Source organism: Dipodomys spectabilis, unplaced genomic scaffold (genome assembly GCF_019054845.1).
Source record: "Dipodomys spectabilis isolate Male_0828 unplaced genomic scaffold, ASM1905484v1 ptg000277l, whole genome shotgun sequence".
NCBI classification, from domain to species: Eukaryota; Metazoa; Chordata; class Mammalia; order Rodentia; family Heteromyidae; genus Dipodomys; species Dipodomys spectabilis.
Genome location: NW_024870954.1, coordinates 621,413 through 646,620, shown reverse-complemented (window position 1 = coordinate 646,620; position 25,208 = coordinate 621,413). Strand labels below are relative to the sequence as shown.

The 25,208-nt window shown below is 43.0% G+C and overlaps 1 protein-coding gene and 1 pseudogene across 3 annotated transcripts in view; both read right to left on the bottom strand.

The window, feature by feature from the left end:
- Ncapg2 (non-SMC condensin II complex subunit G2) overlaps positions 1-25,208 on the bottom strand; it is a 60,505-nt gene that overhangs the window by 26,326 nt on the left and 8,971 nt on the right. For all 3 annotated transcript variants that reach the window (XM_042701013.1, XM_042701014.1, XM_042701011.1), the window contains 10 exons: positions 21,860-21,954; positions 19,875-19,944; positions 18,693-18,779; positions 16,320-16,412; positions 14,727-14,852; positions 10,045-10,224; positions 7,361-7,513; positions 3,777-3,999; positions 3,460-3,563; positions 1,170-1,343 (listed from right to left, as the gene is read on the bottom strand). In XM_042701013.1, the coding sequence (XP_042556947.1) occupies positions 1,170-1,343; positions 3,460-3,563; positions 3,777-3,999; positions 7,361-7,513; positions 10,045-10,224; positions 14,727-14,852; positions 16,320-16,412; positions 18,693-18,779; positions 19,875-19,944; positions 21,860-21,954 (1,305 nt within the window). The remainder of the gene's footprint in view (positions 1-1,169; positions 1,344-3,459; positions 3,564-3,776; positions 4,000-7,360; positions 7,514-10,044; positions 10,225-14,726; positions 14,853-16,319; positions 16,413-18,692; positions 18,780-19,874; positions 19,945-21,859; positions 21,955-25,208) is intronic.
- Positions 2,503-2,615, bottom strand: LOC122126420 (annotated as a pseudogene).

Here is a 25,208-nt window from a genome sequence, read left to right as displayed (position 1 = left end):
TGGCTTTAACTTGTACTATTCTTTTAAACTTGGTTTTGAAATACAAACTTAAAAAAAAAGTGAAGAAGAGACTGAGATCTGAGGATCGTGGTTCAAAAGCAGCCTGGGCAGGAAAAGGCTGTGAGACTCTTTAATCTCCAAGTAACCACAAGAAAACCAGAAGTGGTGCTGTGGCTCAAGTGGTAGAGCACTAGCCTTGAGCTGAAGAGCTGAGGGACAGCACCCAAGCCCAGAGTTCAAACCCCATGACCAACCAAAAAAAAAAAAAAAAAAAAGTGAAGACATAATAATGTTTCCCTCATCCAAACTGAATTTGTACTTACGGAGAGCATAGGTGCAACCAAATGCTAGGAAGGGAGATGCTGGTCAGAGCAGCAAAATTTAAATTAGTTAGGAGAAGTTTAAGAGACCTCTAACAATAAACAACATGGTCACCAGTCAATAACAAGGCACTGTACTATATTCTTGAAAACTCTGGACAGAAAGACTCTGATGTGCTCTCATCACTTAACATAGCTCAACTTAGCCATTCCACAAGTTATACCTATTTTAAAACATCAAGTTGAACACAACACAAACTTAGTTTTTGTCTGTCAACTAAAAGTAAATGAAATCTCACACAGGGCCAGCTGAGGCCTGTAATCCCAGGAGACTTCAAGTCCAGGCTGGCCTGGGTAAAAACACAAGATCCTATTGGAAAAATAGCTAAAGCCAAAGGGTCCAGGAGTGTCCTTCAAGTGATAGAACCTACATAGCAAGTGCAAAGTCCCCAGTGTGACCAAAAAAAGTAGAAATAAAAACCACATTGTTCTATTTTGTCTGATTTACACTCTCCACTCTAATGCTACAGAGGTTATGTGTTTCCTGAGCACTTTCAGATGACTTAGGATACAGCCACAGAATGGTTATAATTACATCTTTTGGCCACAAAAATCCTCTTCTCACCTGCAAGTCAAATTAGATTCCAAAACACTATTTCTGGTTTTGGAAAGTAAGGGCTCACCTTGGGCACTTCTCTGGGTCATATGGACATGAAGTGAGGATGGATACCAATCAAACTATGACACAAAGGCCACTTCAATGGTCTCATTGTACTGGTGAGAAAACACAACTCCCACTAGATTAAATCAGCCAAACACATCTTGCTCACAGAGGGGCCGAAGACTTACCTTGAATACCTTCAGGTACTCTGGAAGCACAGACGCAAACTTGTTAATGGTGAAGACTTTGGCTTCCTTGTTGTTTTCCAGACTTCTATAGATGCTCTTCCAGAGAATCACAATGACTTCTAGTAATCCTGCCATAGAGGCAACATCATCCACTGACAGCATTTTGTCCAGTACCTAAGAAACAAATAATGTGTGCTACTGTGAGAGGAGCTAGTAAGTACTGCATGTCAGACTCAACACAAAATGTAAGGAATATAAAGTGCTCTTTAATATTACAATTTTTTCTCGGGGGGGGGGGGGGGGGAGAGAGAGGGTGGCGGGGGTTGGTACCAGGGTTTAAACTCAGGTCCTCAAATTGTGTGGCTGTTGCCCTCAGTTGAGACACGCCTCCAGCCAAGCTTTTTGCTAGCTGATTGGAAACAAACCATATCATTGGAAACAAGCTGGCTTCAAACTGTGCTTTTTTCTATGTCTCAGCCTTCTGAGTAGCTAGAATCACAAGCTTAGCTTGTGACATTGATGCTCAGCCATGGAGGGATGTTATTCACTGTTTCAGAATGTCTACTAAGGTGGTAAATTCTAGTCTTAGGAAAGAAACAGAGGCATCATGCTCATACAAAATAATATTTATGGAAATGAACTCCAGGAAATGGAAACAAGAGCCTTTTTTATTTTTTGTTGGTTGCTAGGCTTGAACTCAGGCCTAGTCACTGTCCCTGAGCTCAAGGCTAGCTCTCTATCGCTTTGACCCACAGAACCACTTCTGGTTTTTGAGTAGTTAATTGGAGTTAAAAGTCTCATGAGGGCTTTACTGTCCAAGCTGACTGTGAACCCTGATCCTAAGATCTCAGCCTCCTGAGTAGCTAGTATTACAGGCGTGAACCACCAGATCCCAGAAAGAGGCTTTCTGTTTGTTGCTGTTTTAGTTTTCTTTCCTCTTTTTCTTGTTTGTTTACCTGTTTTGGGGAGGGTGGGAGGGAGTAACAGAACTGGAGGGACAAGGGGTGAACAAAGTGGTACACAACAGACATTGCACTGAATATAAACTATACAACTTGTGGGTGGTATAGGAGGGAAAAACTAGGAGACAGGGAGGGAAGGGGGTGACACTGCCCCCAAAGCAATGTACTCTTTGCCTGACTTACACTGTAACCTCTCCGTACATCACCTTTACAATAGCTGCCCCCAAAGCAATGTACTCTTTGCCTGACTTACACTGTAACCTCTCTGTACATCACCTTACAATAACAATTTTTAAAAATGCATAAAGAACATAGGACACTGTGTTCTGAAGAACAGCAGCAATAAAGTTTAATTTTTATTTGTTCCTTAAAAAAATTTAGGAAACAGGCAACATTTTATGAAACATGTCATCCCAGCACAGGGGCCATGCTAATCTTCTCTGTATCATTCCAGTTACAGTATGTGTGCTGCTGATGCAAGCACCAGATTACATTTTATAAAAAACAACTCTACACAACCTCTGCCCTGAGATGCTTCTAGAAGCATCTTGTGAGTCTGGCCCTGACAGGACTGCCATGGAATCATGAACTGTGGGAATAGTCAGAATGGAACCCAGTTAGTGCTGCACACCTAGGAAAATCAACATATCCAGCAGCTCAGGGCAAAGTCTGTACTATAATCTACTTTCTTCCAAACACACATTTTCTGATCTCTTTTTTTCTTGCTGATCCTGGGGCTTGAACTGAGGTACTGGGGCAGTGTCCCTGAGCTTCTTTTGCTCAAGGCTAATGCTCTATCACTTGAGCCACAGCTCTACTTCTGGCTTTTTCCTGGTTAACTGGAGATGAGAGTTTCACAGACTTTCCTGCCTGGGACAACTTCAAACTGTTATCCTGAAATCAGCCTCCTAAGCAAACTAGGATTACAGGACTGAGGCACTGGCACCAGAATTTTCTATCATTAAAAAAAAAAAAGTTTAAACTATTCTTTTTTTGTTTGTTTTTGGTCGGTCGTGGGGCTTGAACTCTGGGCCTGGGCACTGTCCCTCAGCTCTTCAGCTCAAGGCGAGCACTCTACCACTTGAGCTACAGTGCCACTTCCGGTTTTCTGGTGGTTTATTGGAGATAGGAGTCTCACGGTCTCTCCTGCCCGGGCTGGCTTTGAACCGCGATCCTCAGATCTCAGCCTCCTGAGTAGCTAGGATTACAGGCGTGAGCCACCAGCGCCCAGCTAAACTATTCTTACTAAAGGAACAAACACAAAATAAAAATATCCCTAGGGTACCAGGCTCTGCCTTTCTCTAGGTAGGGGGTAAGGGGTTACTCACAGTCTCGTTCTCCTTCTCTTGCTCCTCCTGGGCTTCTTGGTGCTCATGAACAGCTCTCTGGATGCAGGCATTCAAGCATTGGCGAATAACATGGATCAGTTTTGCTAAAAGGTTTAAGATTAATCAACAAATAAATTGTTTCTTTCTACAAAATTAACTTTCTAACAATAGAAAGATTATAATACCAAATAATAAGAAATGTTACATGAAGAGAAATCATTAAGAAATGCACTGAAGCATGAAGCCTGCTAGTGTGACCAATATTGGGCATGTGTGTGTGTGTGATGTGCATGGTGCTTTGGAGTGGGAGTCCAGACCTATGTTGGCGCAGGCAGTGTATTCACAGGCATACTGGTAGAACTTCCGGGCAGCTGCGTGGTTCATCTGGACCAGTGTGACACAGCGCTCACACCAGACTTCCTCTGGCTGGTTCACAGGCAGGAAAGAGGTGAAGATGAGGTTCACCAAGCGCCGACACACTGGTCGAGAATCCATTTCCAGACGAACTAGAATGTCCTCCATGGGGCATATTTTCCAAAACTATAGAAAGAAACACATGCACAGGAGGAAATAATTGATTGTTCTTATAATCTTGAAAAACACCAAACCATAACGAAAGAGAAACCAAGCTTCTATTGAAGAAAACTCATTTCAAATGACATGCAAAAATCTTACTTGTGAAGAGAATAAATCAATCTACATTTTAAGAAGTGCCAATATATAAGGTAGAAGTATAAAAGTTAGGGAGGAGGGCAATAATAGTTAGCAGGCTGCAATGCACAGTAAACATTCAAATGATAGCTATGACTACCAAGCTAACCATTTTTGCATTTCTTACAATGTCATCACCTTGACATGGATACCCACTCCTATCTTCAGAAGCACAGGGTACCGCTCCTGAGCACCACAGTGAGCAGCCTCCATGCCTAAAACTGGACTAGTTATCACACATTCCACCATCTGGCCTCTTTATTGGTCCCTCCCTCCTCTAGCCCATCATTAACACGAGATAACTTGCACAAATCAGACCACTCACACCCAACCCTCTACTGAAAGGAGATTAAAGAGAAACATGCACTGGCTGCTTGAGTCTCATGTCTGATCCTAGCACTCAGAAGGCTGAGCTCTAAGGATCGAGGTTCAAAGCCAGCCAGGCAGAAGCCCGTGAGACTCATTCTAAATTAACTATTCAGAAAGAGCCAAAAGTAGAGCTGTGGCTCAAGTGGTAGAGCACACTAGCCTTGAGCATAAGGTGCTCAGGGACAGTACCTGGGCGCAAGACTGGCACAAAAAAAAAAAAGAAAAAAAAAATAGCTGGGTGCTGGTAGCTCACGCCTGTAATCCTAGCTACTTAAGAGGCTGAGATCTGAGGACGACAGTTGAAAGCCAGAGCAGGTAGGAAAGTTCACGAGACTTTTATCTCCAATTAAACACCAGAAAACTAGAAGTGGCTCAAGTGGTAGAGCACTAGCCTTGAGCAAAAAGAGCTCAGGTTCAGCACCCAGCCCTAGAGTTCAAGCCCCACAACCAACAACAACAACAAAAGAAATTAACATGACTCTTTCTGACACTAGAAGTAGAACCAACAGTTCAAATGTGTCCACTCCTACCACAGCACAATCTTCCTTCCTAGTACCTCGACATCCCAAAAGTGATTCTAGGCTTGCTTGCCCACCACAAAGCTTCAAAGCTAGGAAAGAACATACGACATTTCCTTTCTCTGTACCCACACACAGACCTCTACTGTTTCCAACCCTTCAGGCCTGTCTTACTTGGTATCTCCACAGTTCTCTTGGGTATATGCCATTAATTAGTAGGAACCATGCTATGTACATGTCCTTAATCCTTTGCAAACACATCTACACCATGCCAAGCTTGAGCTTCAGATTCAGAAGCAAAGTTTTAGCAGGTAATCAAAATTATAGCCAGCTTTTTGTTGAAAATGACATGCTAACTCCAAAACTTACAGTGGAATGGAAAGAATCTAAAATGGAAAGAAGTCAGGCACAATGGCGCAGGAGGTGAAGATCTGCCCAGGCAAATGCTAGCATGACCCCTATCAACACAAACCAAGTGCGGTAGTTGTGCCATTCAGATGTGGTGGTGTACACCAATCCTTTTTGCCCCAGGCAAAAACCTCTAGAAGCTATCTGAAAAATAACCAGAACATAAAGGGCTAGGGATGTGGCTCAAATATTAGGGTACAAAGCCCTCCCTCGGCTCAAAACTTTAGTACCACCAAAAAAAGAAAACTAGCAAAGAGTGTATTAAGATTAGCTGTAAGACTAAAACACCCTGGATACATTCAGAAAAGTACACAGCCTACAATATACACAAAAATTCCAAAGTAACGCAATTGGGCATGACTTCAGGATTCTTACTGCACGGACTCAACATGTCCTTCGTTTTTTGACACAAGTCCCCTTGAAGTAGGCCCTGAGAGGAGACTTGAGCTGGTACAGCTTCTTTCCAGGCTTTGCTTTTGTTTTAGGGATTTTAGAAAAAAAAAAAAAAAAACCTTTAAACAAAGTTAACTAGACCTTGGCTCCAATCAGCCCAGTTCCTGGAATGGAAAGAATACCTCTAGGTCCCCCTCCCCTTAACAACCTAACCCACCTTGATTGTTGAGTTAAAGACTGACCCATAAAACAGATGGGTTGTAATCTGGCTCCAACACCACGTGTTTACAGTAAACTCTGCCTTATAAACTCTGCCTTTTGCACATGCTTACGGTAAATTTCGCCTATTGGCCACCTGTGTGTGGTCTGGTATTACCCCATTGGTCACCTGCGTGTGACCAGGCTCAACCTCAAGGATTTTGTCTTTAAAAACCAAAGTACGTAGGCCGTTGGGGGGTCGCAGTATCAGCTCCTGAGCCTGTACTGCGACCCTGACTGGTCAGTGTAGGAACTTTCTCAATAAACAACTTCTCTATTAACAACCTTGTTGTGGTGGGCTCTGTCACTCCGGACGACTAGATGGGCTTGTCTGCCTGAGTAGGGGTCTTCCTACTACAACCTGCAGTGACAAAGCTCCCCAGGCAATGGTGAGCAATGCGCCATTTTCTTCAGAGATACACATGCATACCCAAGTGGTCACACACTACAATACTTCCACTGCTTCCATGCTTTTTCATTTACATCCTTGCTATCTCCACAGGAGACCCACAAAAAAATTCCCTTTTATAGTGCTAGGGGACGGAAGCCAGCACCATGATGCTACTACCACTGAGCCACACTGCAGCTCATCATAACTTGTGTGAATACACGTAAATCCAGCTGATGCAAACACTGAAGGACAAATCACGTTGTTTTCCAAATCTTGTGGCATAACAAAATAGTATTTTAATGTAAATGAGAACTGTTACATGGAGGAAAAGCTCACAGTATCACCAATTAGCAGCAAATCCAATTCAGCAATATTGCCACTGATATCCTTGTCAAGAAACTGAACACAACTGGAACGAGGAGAGAATAATCGCAACAGCAGTGTGTATGGTACCCAAGGAACCTTTACTATGAGGCAAGGGTCTCTGTTTCCCTTGTGGAAGGGAGAAGGGCTTCTAGCCTCATTTCCAAGTAATGTAGGTGCTAACAAGGTGTCAAATACATATTACATCATTTTAGTCAACACTTATTTTAGCCAACACTTCCACATATGATCAAAAGACAATTTAAAGAGATTTATAATATTAATGACTTTGAAAAACACACACTGATATTCTTAGAACCTTCAATAAGAAGCCTAAAACAAAATTTTATGATACAGAACTAGGCAAATACAACATTAAACTGTTTAAAATACGATTACTCAGATTCTTAGAATTAAAGTTTGTCTTTCTGTTGGATGAAAACAGCTGTGTCATTTTGTATCTTTAGTAAGAAAAGTCCTATTTACCCACCTTTGCAGCTCTCGCAGCTTTGATTTTCAGCAGCAAGTCCACAAAAGCCACTCTTACTTTCTCCGAATTATCATGGAGACTGTATCTGAGCCCTGGCAATAGTTGTTCTAATAAGGGGTGGCTCATTTTATTATCCAAAATGATGGGCAGACACTACAAAAAGGAAAAAGAAAAAGTTCAGAATTAGTATATGTGTGTGTGTGTGTATATATATAGAGAGAGTGTTCAGAAAAATTCACTTAAGATGATGTTCAGCTCCATCTTTCCAAACATACTAGTGAAAATACTCCTACAGAAAATATTTTTCTACAAGTTTCATATATCAAAAAATATACTTTTGGGGGCTGGGAAGGTGGCTCAGTGGTAGAGAGCTTGCCTTGCATGCATGAGGCCCTGGGTTCGATTCCTCAGCACCACATAAGCAAAAAGAAAAAAGCCTGAAGTGGTGCTATGGCTCAAGTGGTAGAGAACTAGCCTTGAGTAAAAATAAGCTCAGAGACAGTACCAGGACCTAAGTTCAAGCTCTATAACCGGTTTAAAAAAATACAATTAATGAGTTAGTAGGAGTAACAACTGGCAATAAGTCCAGCTACTGTTTCACACAAATGAGACTACCGTAGTTCTTTTAAAAAAAATCTGCAGCTGGTGCTTCTGGGTCACACCTGCAATCCTAGCTACTCAGAAGGTTGCCACATGAGGATCACAGCTTGAAGTTCCCAGGCAGGAATGCACAAGAGATGACTATCTCCAATTAATCCTTGTTAGGTCGGGCTGGGGAGAATAGGTCCCCCACCTCCCACCCTTCCTGAAGGAAAGCACCTAGCTTTACCAGAAACCACTCGCCCCAAACCACAATCTCCTGTAGCTGTTAATCACGGGGCAACTACCTGACTGGGAGTCAACAAAGGACCTCAGACTCAGAGGTCAATCCCTAGGTGCTGCAGCCACACCCTCCTCTCTTCTCCTTGCCTTTCCCTATACCATCTCTCTCCACCACAAGCTGCTCCCTACCCTACAGGCTGCTCTCTGTGCTCTGCACACCTACATCTGGTGTAGGCTGGCAGCTTGGTTCTCCTAACAAACTCTCTTCTGCCTGAACTGTGTAATGGTCTCCTTTCAGCAATCTTTACAGTCACCAAAAAGCCAAAGTGTAACTGTGGCCCAATGGTAGAATGATAGCCTGGAGCAAAAAATCTCAGGGCCAGCCTATGGGCCCTGAGTTCAAGTCCCAGGATTGGCCTGCAGGCACGCACGTGCACCTTCCCCCCCCCCCCCCCCAAAAAAAAAAAACACATTTAGTTTTCTTAGCTAAACTATGGAGGTTCTGAATTGAAAAAAAAAAATCACTATTCCAGGCCAGGCCAGGTAAAAAGTTCTCAAGACTTCATCTCAATTAATAGCAGGGAATGGCAGCACACACGGTCTTTCCAGCTACTGGATGAAGAATAAGAGAACTACAGCACAGGTCAGTCTGGGTAAAAATGAAGATCTTCTAGTGAAACAGCCGGAGCAAAGAGCAGAAAAGGCTTAGCGGCGTAGCTCTAGTGGCGGACCGCTTGTCCTTCAAGTGGGAGCCGCCCGAGTTCAGAATAGTACCAAGAAAAATAACAAGAAAAAAAAGTCAGCCCCATAACCAGAAATGCCCTTCTACAGGATACAGAACCAGAAGCGCCTTACAGTGGGTTCAAATTACGCAAGGAAATAGACACTTAGGAGTTCTGCTGAGGGTGGAAGGCTGCTCCTACTGACTACAGTAGTACCTAGGCATGCAAAGGAAGGCTAGACGGAGGTCCTACAACGGGGACATGCCAAGGGAAGACCTGCTTATCTCTGAGCCAGACTTGAAAAAACATATGAGGAACAGGAGATGCCACAGCAAGGACATAGAAAACAGAAGAAGCAAGTAGATAAACAAAAAACTTGAAAGGCCAAAGACCACCCCTGAACAGACCTGCTTTCCTGTGCGAATGGGAAAAGTCACTGGCTCTATGCTCACAGGTGCTGGGAGCCTGAATGTCTAGACAGTCCATTCCAATGGTGTTGACTATCTCCTCTTAGAGCTTTATACGCTCCAGCTCAACCCCAAAACACTTAGCACCATGTCTTGGCAGACTCTGGCCTACTACCCTCACTTTATCATCATACTAAGCAGAGAAAAGGACTATCCAATAGCTATGTTGTAGTTTCTATAAATCCAGATCTACTTGGTTCCAACTGCTTAGGAAATAAAAGTGATCCACTATGGGTGGTGTTGATTGGAAGATGGTATGTAAAAGCCACACAGATTAGTCCCAAAACATTCCATGTACAGGCTCAGTGTAGAGCATTAAAAGCATAATCTCTCTGAAAAGGGGCTTTTATATAATTTTTACTTATGAAAATAGCAGAGACTCCTTAAATAGGAGAAAGAATTAGCCTTGTATGTTGCCAGTGGTTAGGTGAGTGGTCAGCCTTGCTGTCCCGGGCTCTCATATTCACCAGATCGTGACACTGGCTGGAGACAAAGCATAGAACCAGCAAAACACCTCAAAATCTTACCTGGAAATAGAGTGCCAATATGATCCCTTAGAGTAGGATAACAGGTAATTTTAAAATCTTTTTCCTTCTCTGTAGTTTCTACATATCTCTCTGGTTTTACAAGACTACTCTATATAATATTGCTTATATAACTTTACAAAGCTTACCTTAAAGACAGAACAACGAACATCAGCTGAGCTTGTATCAAATGCCAACTCCCCGATTACTTTCTTCAAGAGGTCAATAAGAATGGCAGGGGGCATCATCTCCCAGTATTTGCAAGTTATTTTACAAACACCAAGAATGCCTATAGAACGGACCATAGGATAAGGGTCTTCTAAAAGGCTCTAAAGGTATAAAAAGTAGAAAAGGAAAAAGGCTTAAAAATCAGAAATAATTTTCCTGTTATTGTTTGTTTTGTAAATCTTTCTTAGCCCTCTGGAAATCTACAGCTTAGTAATACACATGCACATATTCATGAATATTGACCATACAGTTATTTGGGTTGATTACAGGGCTGCTTACCAAGGATACAAAAACATGTGGGTGCTCCAGTGCTTTACACAAAACACCATAGCGTGTAATTTTTGCAGACTTTCTTTAGTATTCAAAAGCGTCTCAGGATTATTTATCTAGTAACTAACAAAATGTAAAAGTTTTGTGAATGGTTGTTTTTCTACGGTACTGTTGGGGAATAACAATCTCCAGGACAGACAATATTTTTTTCCTAAATACATTCCATCCACAGCTGGGCAAATCCAGATGCTGAATCCGTGGATAAGGAGAGCAAACTGTGTGGATTGCTGAATCTGATTATTCTTTTCTAGTGCAGAGTATTTAAAAACAAGGTGGCGCTGTTTGCCACCTCACCCAGGGCACTCTGGACAGCAGACCAGGCGCAAACAACCACCACCCAGTAGTGTCTGCAGAGACTGAGTCAGGGAGGAGCACAGGCAGCCCTTCTTGAACTGTACAACACACTGTCATACATGGAACAGACCCAGTATACAAAACTCTGTTGGATTGCATTAATTCAGGTCACTCCTATCGGTGTCTTCTAACAATTCAAAAGGAGTAAGTTACCCATCACACTTATGTGGCCCCAATGGAAGTGCAAGCTCACACTCCCACACACCTCACCAACACAAATCTCACCAACGTGCTATACTTAACTACCAACTGACAAGAAACAAAAAAGGCAGAAAAACATTAGAGAACACAGAAATAGATCATGTAAAAGCCAGATTGTGGGAATAAAAAACAGCAAGTTAAAAAAAAAGAGAGAGAGAAGCATATGTAATAGATCCTCTTTTTTGTTGTTGGTCATGGGGCTTGAACTCGGCTTGGGCGCTGTCCCTGCGCTCTTCAGCTCAAGGCAAGTGCTCTACCGCTTGAGCCACAGCGCCACTTCCTAGATCCTACCTCTAATCCTACTAGGAGGCAGAAATAAGGAACAGGTTCAAGCCAGTCAGAGCTTGAGACCCTGTCTCAAACACAGCTGGATGCACACCTCTCATCACAGCTAGGTCGGAGAATGAGACCCAGAGGACCACAGTACAAGGCCAGCTGAGGCAAAAAAGTTCCTGAGATCCCCATCTCAACAGAAAAAAGTTGCATTTGATGGTATGTGCTTCTCATTGTAGCTATAGTGAAAAGGATAGGAAGGAAGATCGTGGTTCAGATTGGCCTGAAAACAATGCAAGACTCCATCTCAAATAGCTACAGGGGCTGGGAAGGTGGCTCAGTGGTAGAGTGCTTGCCTTGCATGCATGAGGCCCTGGGTTCAATTCCTTAACACCACATGAGCAGAAAAAGATGGAAGTGGTGCTGTGGCTCAAGTGGTAGGGTGCTAGCCTTAAGCTGAAGAGCTGAGGGACAACGCCCAGGCCCAGAGTTCAGGCCCCACAACCGACAAAAAAAAATAAAGCCACAAAACAGCTGATGATATAGTTCAAGCAGTGCAGTATCTCCATAGCAAGAATGAAACCTTGAGTTCAAATAAAAAAAAAGTTACCAGAGAAACTGTTGGAGAGTAAACTCCTAGTCTAGCAATACATGAACCTAAGCTAAACACCGTTTCAAACAAAACTGGAAAAGTGTGAACTTGTTATTTGATGACATTAAGGATTCATTCTTTGGTTATCTTTAGCTACAAAAACTCTATGTATTTTAAAAAAGAGTTCTTGTCTTTTAACATGAAGCCTTCTGCCTATCTGAAGCATTCAGCTTTGTTTCAGATATTTTAAAGCAAGGGCAGCATCAGATGCACTGGCACAAGCCTGCAATCCTAACTATTTGGGAGGCAGAGGTCAGGGATTGTCGTTTGAGGCCAGCCAGGCAAAAAGGAGTTCTAGGGACTCCATCTCATCCAATGGCTGGGTATTGGGCATGTCCTCCAGCACAACAGCTAAGCACAGTGCAATGTGCCTGTCACCAGGGGTGCGAGGAGGCCTAAATCAGATGATTACAGCTGGGCTGGTCGAGGCACAACACCTCACCTCAAAAACTATACATGATACCCAATACACGTAGGATATATCCTACGCACGCGTGAAGGAGGTGTGGTCGAGGCATAAAACCTCACCTCAAAAATTATACATGATACCCAACACACCTAGGATATATCCCCCCCCCCACACACACACACGGAGGTGTGGTCCTGAATTCAAGCTCCAGCTTAGTGGAGAAACACCCCCACAAAAGGGAAAGGAAGAGAAGTAAAATGGGTATGGTGACCCCAGCCCAGCACTCAGGAGGTGGAGGTAGAAGGATCATGAGTTTAAGACCAACCCAGTCTACAAAGCTGAACCCTGTCTAAAAAGTGACATAAGGGAAGAATAAGATCAGCCTTGATCAGTAACAACTGAACCTATTATGAGTACAGACAAGGCCATTATACTAGTCTATATTTTAATTATTGTACAAATAATTCAATTTGAAAAATAAAAAAGTGATTCTTCTTTCCCTTACAATTAGGGTAAAAAAAGACTTCCAAGATGGCTTTAGCACTTATCCGCTACTCCCCAAAATCAGAGCCAAGGCCAACAAAATGAAGTGTCTGTGGGGTAGTACCATTCGAGGAGAAAGAAGTAAAGGCAGTGTGATCTTAACACTCCTATGACAGGATAGGAAGTCCTATCTCAGACCAGCGACAGGACTCCAGGAGACAGGGCAGACACGTGTCCAGCGTACGCTTGGAACAGGCTGAGCCCGGTGCACAAAGGGCAAATTAAACTTCACGTTTCCACAAAAGGAAAAGGAAGTAAGGCTGTGGGAAGACGTCTTCTGCATGTGTGGAAAACTGAACGAGCCTGTGCTGCTGAGAACCCAGAGCCATCCTCCTCACCCTGCCAAGCCCAGGACCACCTGGGACCAAACTGCACCGCACTACGAGCACCATTTGAGAAAAAACAAACAAGAACAGGAGGTACAAAATTAAAGGGAAAACCAGAGAGAGCTTTTAGGACTCTGAGGACTTGGAATTCACAAGTTCAGAGATTTTTTTTCCTATGAATTACTTTCACTCTGTGTGTGCGCGCGCATGCACACCTGCACGCGTGTTGAACCTGAGACTTCACACATGCTAGAAAAAGCATTTCATCATCAAGCATGTCCAGTCCAAACATTTCATAACTTCAAAATAATACCCTTCACAATGTTTTCTACATTTTATAAACTTCAAAGGAATGACTCAGAATCTAATTTTTTCTGAGAACATTTAGCTGATTTCAGCAATTACTTTCTCCTCTTAAAAAAAATTAATCACTTTTATTTTTTAAAAGGTTAAAGACTCAGGGTTTGACTCAATATGTGAGTTCTTTTGACTCTCAAAAGAATTTAGGGCCGGATGCCAGTGGCTCATGCCTGTAATCCTAGCTACTCAGGAGGCTGAGATCTGAGGATCACAGTTCAAAGCCAGCCCGAGCAGTAAAGTCTGTGAGACTCTTATCGCCAATAAACCACTAGAAAACCGGAAGTGGTGCTGTGGCTCAAGTGGTAGAGCACTCACCTTGAGCTGAAGAGCACAGGGACAGCACCCGGGCCCAGAGTTCAAGACCCACAACCAACCCCCACCTCCCTCCCCCCCAAAAAAAGAATTTTAAGTTTTTAATAAGAACTTGTCATTTTGATATGCAATAGCTTTAATTAGTAATATATGCAATAGGGTATAGGTGCAGGGAAAAAGAAATCAATGGAGAAGACTCTTCTGATTAAAAGACTGTATGTTTAAAATACCATGGTGAAACCCCTTGGTACAATGTATACACACTGAAAAAAAGTAATTACAAGAAAGTACAGCAAGCTGTTAGTGAGGAAGAGTCCCTTTGGAAGGACGGGGAGGCTGAGAGGGTGACTATGATCGAAGTATTTCATTTGCATGCATGAGAGCAGCAAGAGAGCAATGAAATCTGTTAAAATGTCTCCAGAAGAGAGTGGGGAGCGAGGGAGGGTGACAAAGGAGAAACTGGATCAGAATACCTGTGGAAATGTGGGTATTGACAACAAAAAAGGAGCAACAAACAAAAAAACACCCAAAACCCCAAAAAACCTAGCTGGGCACTGGTGGCTCATGCCTGTAATCTGAACACTCAGAAGGCTGAGAGTTCAGAGAGACTCTGATCCCAAGAGAGACTCTCATCTCCAATAAACCACCAGAAAACTAGAAATGGCTGCTGGTATGGCCCCAAAAAAGAAAGAATAAAAAGAATCTATACACTTTTCTGAGTGGGGAAACACCGGGCACTGCACTTAAAAGGGAAACAAGCAGGCTGTCCACTGTGCCAGCAGCTAAATGTCCCAACTGGACAGAGCTAAAGACCCTCAGCAGCTCCACCACATGAATACATACATACAGTTCTTCAAACTGCTTCTGAATTTCACTATCCATTTCGATGGCACTGAAGTTTGGATCTCTAATAGGAAATGCTTCAACAAATAACAATGCAGCGTTTGATCGAACTTCAGAGTTTCTGGCCTAAAAGAGTAAGGTATTTTTTAGATTCTCAGAAATAATATCTAATGAAGCTTAAGTCTGGAATTCCTAAGTTAACATTTCTATCTCTATTAATATAGACTAATTTATAACTGAATGAAAAGTTTAGGGAAAAACATGGTCCAAAAAGAAACATGCTTTTTTTTTTTTTTTTACCTGATTTACCTATTAAACCTTTATACACAATCTTTATGATAACAGTAAAGAAAGAAAGAAAAGAACATTTTAATCTTTAAGTTGGTCAAAGTATACCACTGCTATGGCTTGTTGACCTAATACAGTTAGCATTTTTGAGGCCTTGAGTCTTACCTCTAACACACCCCCCCCCCCAAAATAATAAAAAAAAGAAAAAGCATGTCTAGACTTTGTGGTGCTGTCTTTAATTAAGTCAAGATATCAAAGATCAGTTTCCTTGCACAAAGGCCACCGTGTGTCATCAAGAGTCATCACCTCTGAGGACACCAGGGCAGTCTGTTCATCGGAACACTCACCAGGAGCGCTTCTGCCTCCTGCCCTTGCTAGCAGCATGGAACATGAGGGAAACAGGCAGCCAGGGCGCTCCACATGCCACCAGCCCCACTGGCATTCATACATGTCCTGTTCTCCTGCCCAGCTGCTTATTTCACAATCACTGTGCACTCTTACTTTTGCAGGTAAGTAGACCCCAGAAATATTCTTTTTTTCCCTTGTGGTGCTGAGATTTGAATTCAGGTCATTATATGCTAGTACGCGACCACTTGAATCACACCTCAAATCCTGCCTTCTGGTGATTTTTCCCCCCTAAGTTATGTTTTTAATTTTCTTACAACTATCGTTATGATTGAGGTATTGAACAGAGGGGCTGCCATCGTGAGTACGTTGTGTTTTCTGGACAATGTCACCACTTCCCCCTTCAATCCCCCCCCCCATCCACCACCCATCCCCGCCTCCACCACCCATCCCCGCCTCCACCGCCCACCCCTGCCCAGTTGCATAGGCCATGTTCCACAGTGTATGCTGAACAACATGAGTGCATCTCTTCACCCTTTCTCCCTCCCTTTCTGTGCCCCCCTCCAGCCCCTGGAGGTTATTTTTGGTAGGGTCTTTCCAACTTTTCTGGTCTAGATGTAACCCTTCTTGATGTCCCAGTATAAAGATTAAAGGCATATACTACCAATGCCTTGCAACAAATGCTCAATTTTTCTGACAGGCTTAGTGATGCTTATAGTCCCCGCCCACCAGAGGCTGAGGGAGGTGGGTCCCTTGAGTGCACAGCTTGAGGACAGCCTGAACAATGGAAGACATGATCGCAAAACAAAAAACACACAAGCGTTTTGTTCCAAAATTTGGCACTATACTTGGTCTCCTATCTTACTTTTACTGCCTTATTACACTTTTAAATTAGCATATGTTCAATTCAAAGCATAACTGCAAGATCCAGAACATAGGCACACTTATTTTAATGCATACCTTTAATCCTCTCCAAAGAATAGGCTTATATAATCGGTACAGCATCTCTTCCACTCCCTGTCGAATTTTCTGTTGGTGAAAGTAACTCAACACCTAAGAAAAACAAGAGAAAGGCAGTATTGTCTTTAAAGTGTATTCAAGCTTGGTAAAGTAATGCATCCCTACAACCCCAACAGTCAACAGGCTCAAACTGGAGAATCAACATTCAAGACCAGCTGGGTTACATAACAAGACTGCCTCAAAAAAAAAAGCAAAGATTAAAAACAACAACAACAACAAAAAAAAAAACAACAAGAAGCGAGGTTATTCTCTGCCTTCCCTGTCACAATATTCCCTCGCAAGAGCACCTAGAAAGATAACAGTTCTGACATGGCAAATGATGAGAAAGAAACCCTGACTGAAATGAAGATTACAATATGGATTCTGATCTCTGTACTCCATTCCAGGCATAAGGGTACAGGGTACACTCCTCTGTCATGATTATTCAGGAAAGCCATGGAAGGTGGATCATGTGAGCCCAGGAGGTCAAAGTCAGCCTGGCCAACTTAGTGAGATCCTGCCTTAAAAACCAAATAGATAAGCCAGGTGCCAGTGAGATCTGAGGATTGTGGTTCAAAGACAGCCCAGGCAGGAAAGTCCATGAGACTCTAATCTCTAATTAACAACTGGAAAACTGGAAGTGATGCTGTGGATCAAGTGGTAGAGCACTCCCCTTGAGCTGAAAGGCTAAAGGACAGTGCCCAGGCCCAGAGCTCAAGCCTTACAACTGACGAAACAAAACAAATAGATAAAACATGAGAAGCCATTTCTAATGGCTGCATCGCTTCAACAGAACTGTTGTTTAAACCTCTCACATTCAGTGTACAATGGAAAAGGGGAATGTGTTAAGGAGTTTGCTCAACTGATGTTTCTTGGCTCCGCATGCTCATTAAACCCACTATTACCCGCTAGCAGAGGCATCAGCAGGCTCTCTGCCATCCACTGGAGGCAGATGACGCTTTCTCTATTTTCAGCCCCACTAATCAGTGACCCTTCACAACAGAAGCATAATTTAGATCCAAGTTTTTACCAAAACTTATGAAGACTCAGAAAACAGATCACCTTTTTGTCCCCTTTCCTTTGGCAGTACTAAGGTCTGAATTCAGAACCTCACACTGGCTAGGCAGGTGAATAGCGACATCTCAAGGTCCGATTTTGCTGATTATTTTTAAGACAGGGTCCTGATGTCTGACTGCACATGCCTGGGTACAATCTGCCTATATTCAGCTTTCCCATCATAGCAAGGACTAGAAATGCACACCATCATATCCAGCTCTGTATCAGGAAGGGGTCTTGGGAACATTTTTGGCCTGGGCTGGCTTTAAACTATAACCCTCCCAATTCCAGCCTCCTAAGTAGCTAGGGTTACAGCATGGTCCACTGGTGCCTGGAAGAAAACAGATCATTCTTGTGGCTGCCATTCTTTCCTCCCCTCTCAGTCAGCCTTTTCAAGATCCTGTTTTGCCCTACTTTCACAATTCATTCCACTGGGAGAGAAAATTTATTAGTGAACAATGGAAACTAGAAACATGAAACAGACCATCAAACAGCCTGCGTTCTAAGTGAATCTATTATCTTCACCTGAAAGAACAACATGGGGCTATTGTTTTTTCCTTATCTGAGAGTTTAATGGTAATAGGTAATATTAGTCTTTAACTTTGTGTGTGTGGGGGGGGGGGGGGGGGGAGGAGAAAGAGATCTCATTTTGGCATCAATGGTGTAGTAGCTTAGAATATTTTGTAGAGACATAATTCACGCAGCATAAAATTCACTTTTAAACACAGCAGTTGCAAGCACAGTGGCACATGGCTATAATCCCAACACTCTAAAGGCTAAGGAGGGAAATACAGAGTTCTTCCTGTCTTAACAAAAGCATGTGTTTGCCTTTCTCATTACAGCACAGGTGGTGTAACAAAACTGCTAGATACCAAATATCAAGATTCTGAGAATCCTCTCTGATTGATGGCCTGAAAGTATAACTTAACTCTTAAATTTAAGCGAAACAACCCCAGTCACCGGTGGCACACACCTGTCATCCTAGCTACTCAGGAGGCTGAGATCTGAGGATAATGGCTCAATGCCAGCCCAGGCAGGAAAGTCCATGAGACTCCAATTAACCACCAGAAAGCCAGCAGTGGTGCTGTGGCTCAAGTGGTAGAGCGCTAGCCTTGAGCTGAAGAGCTGAGGGACAGCGCCAAGGCCCAGAGTCCAAGCCCCACAACCAACCAACCAAAAAAAAAAAAAAATTTTAAGCAAAACAATGTCTAAAAACAAAGGATGAAACATGATCTCAATAACAATTTATTCTCAATAGAAGCATTAGAGGTGCCTTACCTCCCGTACTTTGGAGTGCACTGGAGACTTCCTGGGAAGGTGGATGCCATGGAACATGAAGTCCTGGATGCAATCGTTTTCAATGGTCTGAAAACAAGTACATTGCTGAACACTTGCTGTGTACAGGTGGCAAAGCAGACAGTAGGCATTTGCGTAGTCTACCTTTTTTTTTTTTTATTTGTCACTCCCCCCACCACCACCTCCCTCCCCTCTCCCCACCCCGGGGCCCTGTGGACCATGGCCCGGCGGGGATGAATGGCTGGACTAGTCTACCTTATATTCAGAAGGGACCACTTGGATCTTCTCAACAGAACTTTCTCACTGTAATTCTATGCCTCTCTATAATTCCTCATTCAGTTTTCACGTACCATGGACAGCACTTAGCTGCTGTCTTATCTGAGGAGTGTAAAACCTGTGCCCCTAGTACAGCAAGCTTCCACCTAGCACTGGAGGCCTGTTCCAAGAGTCTCCTCAGATCTGCAATAGTAACACCTCTTAGTGGGGACCAGGACTCAAAACTAACTAAAAAGAACAACATTCTTAGGCTGCCACTGAGAAGGGCTGGGCAGGAAGGGGTGTTGAGAACCTCTTCTGCAGCCCAGGGTTCAGAAAGAACTCAGGGTGGAGCAAGGGAGGAAGGGCCAAGCCTACAAGAACAACTCCCAACCCCAGCAGATCCTGCGGTCTGTTATCCAAACCTCATACCTCCTGTGAACAGGACTCTGTGGCCTCAGAGAAGGATATTTTTAAAAAGTTGTCTGCAGGGGACTATAGCAGATTTTTGTTTTCCAGAAGTAGAAGTCAGTGACAAACCCTGACACTGGAAACTGAGGTTATGTTTGGGAGAAGAGCAGTGTGGAAAAGAGAGAAAACAAAAACAAACTCAGACACTTCATTTTTGTCTGAAAAGGTTGCTGAATTGTTCACAGAGTTATATAACCATATCTCTGTAACTAGTACAGTTATGAAGGCTAACTATATTCACGGTGAATGTCTCTCAATTCTCAAAATCACTCCAGGAGGCACTGGTGGTGAGCGATGTGACTCCTGAGGCTATGCTTCTGCACGCAGACAAACACAGTCAAGACTGCCACATCTCTAATAGCAGACACAGCTTTAAAGAGTCCTGACTAAGTACTTTAGTAACTAAAATATAGCAAGCATTTAAGAAAATGAAAATACCTCCAATATTTTCCCTGAAGTCTTCCTCCAAGCTCTGAAATAAATTTCTGCAATGTGTACCATCAAAGACCTATTTAAAAAAAAAAAAAAGATGTGTTTAGTTCAAGTTTCCAGAATTAGGCCTTTAATATGTATCATTAATATGTATATATGCCTTCCTGGGGAAGAAGTTCTGTTTAGATAGACCAAGGCTCGGCAAACTTACCTGGAGTAGAAAGCAGAAACACTCTTTCTTGATCTTGAGTAAATGCCTCCAGAATTTTACCATTTCCTGTGAAATTGTAAGAACCTAAGCCAATAACCAAATTCTAAAGGCAACATCACTCCAATATTAAGTAAATTTTGACCTGCAGTCATTCTGGACTGTCTAAGATACTAAGTCCTCAAATACAAGAACCTTTAAATTATCAGTTGACCTTTGAATCACCGAAGTTTAAAAACCTATTATTAACCCAAATGGGGAACTATCAGAAAGCAATCTAGAATGTAGCAGAAACTTTGCCATCAGAAATCAAGAACCAAATCCCAACTTACTATTTACAGTTGCCAGTGGTTGGAAATTTAATCTACACAGCCCACCTCAAAAGAGAGGTAAGAGGAGGGAAAATCTGAGAGAGCAAGGGAAGGGGTGACACTGTCCAAGAAGAAACGTGCTCACTACCTGACTGTGCCCTTCTGTATATCACCTTTATAATGATACAAGTTAAAAAATTTTTGAAGAGAGAGAGCTAAAAAGGACTGCTTCTGAAATGCACACAAGTATTCAATGCCAGTACCGAGCAAATGCAAACATTCAAAAGCCACCTCTGACCAGTGCTATGTGAAGAGCAGTACTGGTAATAGAGCATCTAATTCTGCTTCCCTGGGTTCTTCAACCAGAAGGCTCTTTCCAGCAATCACCAGAAAAGACATACTTTACATTCAGATTATCATCAGAGATACTAATGACATGGGCTTTGTTATGAGTGAGGCTAAGACCTAAGCTTAGGGTACATAATTTGACTAGAGAACCATTACCATGTCAAGTTCCAGTTATCGGAGATAAGAGAATTACTGGAGCCTGAGTTTGAGTCTCTAGGATTGAGACTAGCCTGGACAACTAGTGAGAAGGGAAGGAAGGAAGGAAAAGGGGGCAGGGGAGGGAGAGGGAGCAAAGAAGGAGAGGGAGAAAGGGAGGGAGAGCATAGGGAGGAAAGAAGAAAAGGAGGGATGATGGAGAGGACAGAAGGAAAGAAGAAGGGAGGAAAGAGAGGGAAGGAGAAGAGACAAATTTAAAAAGCTTAACTTCAGTGGTTACTACTGAAAGAATGATGTCCTACTATAATAGTAGTTTAACAAAAACTACCTGGTGATATAGTGGCATATAATGTTGCATCAATTCCAAAGTTTCCAATATATCAATATAACTGTGTTTGTGTGTGTGCACGCGCACACACGCGTTGGTACTAGAACTTCAACTCCAGAGCCTGTGTGCTGTCCCTTAGCTTTTTCTGCTCAAAGCCAGCATTCTACCTTGAGTCACAGCTCCACTTCCAGCTTTTTGGTGGGTGACGGGACACGCTTTCCTGCCCAAGCTGGGCTTTGGATTGCCATGCTCACATCTCAGTCTCCTGAGCAGCTAGATTACAGACATGAATGAGACATCAGTGCCTGGCTAATATAACTTTGAAAAGCCAAGTCAATTGGGCTGGTGGTGGCTCACATCTGTAATCCTAGCTAGTCAAAAGGCAGAGATCCGAGGATTCCAATTCAAAGCCAGTCCTGGCAGGAAAGTCTGCGAAACTTTTATATCCAATTAACCAGCAAAAACCTGGAAATGGAGCTGTGGGTCAAGTAGTAGAGTGCTGGTCTTGAGGAAAAAAACCTCATGGAAAGCACCGAGGTGCTGAGTTCAAGCCCAAGACAGGCACGAAAATGAGTAAATAGATTTTTCAAAGTCAAAGTCACATTAACAGCACAAAATTTTAATTACCTTTAATACTTACTTTTGTAATCCCTGTAACTGGTTTTTGATGGTGCCATGGATCATTTTAATAAAGTTTACATTCCAACTGAAGAGAAAGCTAAGAAATCTTCTTCCCTGTTTAAAAAACAAACAAACAGGGTTTGATCTTGAAACTGAAACTAAAAGCTGGGCGTGGTGAAGCATGCAAGTACTCAGGAGGCTGAGGTAAAAGGATCACAAGCTGAGCCCAGCTTAGCTTGGGCTTCATAGTAAGCTCACACCTCAAAAACAAAACAAAAAAGTAAAGTAAAACTGCAACAAAAAGTTCCCAATAACTAATACACAATATTTGGCTATTCCTAAAAAGGAAATGTGATTACAAACTTGCAAACATCGGTGGAGTTGGGCAAAGACTTCTGTAGGCAGATACTGGGGCCACTCAAGAGATACAGCCATGCAGACCCTGACGATGGGTCCTTCAACATTTCATTCTGGCTCTGCGTTTGGCAGTCACATAACCTGATATTGAAGAGGGCTGGAAACTGAGCACTTGGGCGTGGAGAAAACTGAGACCCATGAAATCATGAAGCTGTTTGCCATCAACCACATACAGCACTGGTTATATCACATAATATTAGTTTAGGTGCATGCCACTAGACTACACACGATTCCAAGAAGAAAGAACGCTTATACACTCTTAAGAATTTCCTCAGTGATAGCCCATGAACTGTCACTGCTCACAAATGCCTCCCTGCAGCCTGGGCGGTTCTACACAACCAACACTTTGATTTAAATGAGGCAACCCATTTGTAACAAGAGCATTCACTGTAAGTAACTTGCCAGTAAAGTTTACAGTTAAACAGTTATTAACACTGTTAGCAACGGGAAAGTTGCCTGACCACATCAGTGACTGATCAGAAAACTGAGTGTAGACATGTGATATTCAAAGGAGGAAACAAAGTTTTAAACAAAGTTTTTCAACCCAGCATTGCATAAGATGCAGTTTAGCCAACTGTATAACCTCACTGGCTTCCTACTCTGTAATTTTTAATTCTCTAGAAACCATGCTAGTAAGAGTAAAAAAAAAAAAAACAACTAATTTCACTTTGTAACATTTTATATGAAGCGATTATTTCCAAAATATTATTTATAACAAGCACATAACAAATACAAAGACGACTGAGATATTTTATAATGCTTCGCTCACACTGAGTCCTCAAGCCCACACACTTCATGTTTAAAGCACATGTCACTTTGACTAGCCCTAAGGCTTAGCAGCCAGAGGGGAACCACCCAATGTAACCAGTGTAACAGGCCAGAGGCCCTCTCCGTATTTACCAGATGGGCGGAAAAAGAAAGGGAGAACGTTGTGCGGTGACAGTTTTTGGACTACTGACTGTAAGGTATATCAAATAGGGAGGTTTCACTAGGTAGCCGATGAAGAGAACACCACACACTATTAGGCGAACTGCTGTTTACCAAACTGCTGCCCCCCCCCCCCCACCCACCCCGTGCTGCGCATGGCAGAGAGGCATGGCTGAAAAGGAAAGGGGTGACCCACCCCTGGGCCAGGACTTATCTAGGCCAGTGGCCACACTGGATCCGGATGTGACCTCAGGATCAGATGGGAGGCATGTGACCAGAGGTGGCCCAGGATGTGACCTAGCAGGAGAGGAAGGTGACTGCTTCCAGGTGTGCCGGTTACCTAGGTAATAAGCACTGGGCCAAGACTTAGCCAAGAGGGAGGGATGTGTCCCTGTGCAGACCTTACCTATATACAAGGAAATATTAGGCAGCCATTAGAAAGGACAAAATGACGGCATTTGCAGGGAAATGGATAGAACTAGAAGAAATCATGTTGAGCGAGGTAAGCCAAGAGGAAAGAGACAAATGGTACATGGTCTCCCTGATATATAGATGTAACGCCAAAATGCAAGGAGATATGACAGAGTAAACAGGACTCGAGAAACAAAGGGCAGCCACTCACTTCGTCATATCATTGCTAAATGACGCCATGCTCTTGACCACATATATGGTGTGTGTGTATTTATGTGTGTGTGTGTGTATGTATTTATTTATTTATGCCCGCAATGGAGGGAAACTAGGAGGGTACAGAATCAGTGGGAAATGGGAAAACATACAACTGACTGGCCCATCAGCTGCACTGGATGAAAATGAACTAAACAACCCAAAGACAGAGGGAAAGAGGGAACAGCTTACACTAAGCAAAAGGAAAGAAATGTAAGTATCACCTGATGTGGAAGAAATAATTGTATCATTAAAGCTCACAGAATTCACAAACTTTATAGACCATGAATGGCAATTTGCCGCCCAGGCCCAGAGTTCAAGCCCCACGACTGACCAAAAAAAAAAACAAAACAATTTGCCTTGTGAAGGTGTGTTTGTGACTTTAGCCAAGTATCACTACTCCACAATACTGTGAAATTTATGTAATCACCTAATCTCAATTTTTAAAAAAAATTTTTTTAATGCAATTATGAGCTGGGTGCCAGTGGCTCACGCCTGTAATCCTAGCTACTCAGGAGGCTGAGATTTGAGGATTGCGGCTCAAAGCCAACCCGGGCAGGAAAGTCCGTGAAACTCTATTTCCAATAAACCACCAGAAAACTGGAAGTGGCGCTGTAGCTCAAGTGGTAAAGCACCTTGAGCTGAAGAGCTGAGGGACAGCGCTCAGGCCCATAGTTCATGCCCCATGACCAACAAAACAAACAAAAATGCAATTATGAGCCATGTGCCAGGGTGGCTCATGCCTATAGGATTGCGATTGGAAGCCAGCCAGGGCAGGAAGTCCATAAAACTGTTACCTTCAATAAACTACTCAAAAAGCCAGAAGTGGAGCTGTGGCTCAAGCGGAAAAGTGAGCAAAAGGAATAGCACCAGAGATAGCACCTGAGTTTTTTTTGTTTGTTTTTTTTAATGCAAGCATGGTTCCCCTCCCCTCCCCAGCCCACCCAGGACTCACCTGTTACAATTCAATTTGATGACAAATAAAAACAAGACTTGTTTAAGTGTGTGCTTGACACTGCCATACAAACTGAGGTACAAAGAATACACAGCTTAAGCCAGGAGCTGGTGACTCACCCCTGTAATCCTAGCTACTCAGGAGGCTGAGATCTGAGGATCGCTGTTCAAAGCCAGACCAGGCAAGAAAGTCCCCATGAGACTCTTATCTCCAATTAACTACCAGAAAATGAGGTGGCGCTGTGGCTCAAGTGGTAGAGGGCTTACCTTGAGCTGGAGAGTTGAGAAACAGCGCCCAGGCCCATAGCTCAAGACCCACAACCAACAAAAACAACAAAAAAATACACAGCTCTTCCATGAAATGCTGTGCTAGGCATGACACAAACAGTAGCCAAACAAATATGGGA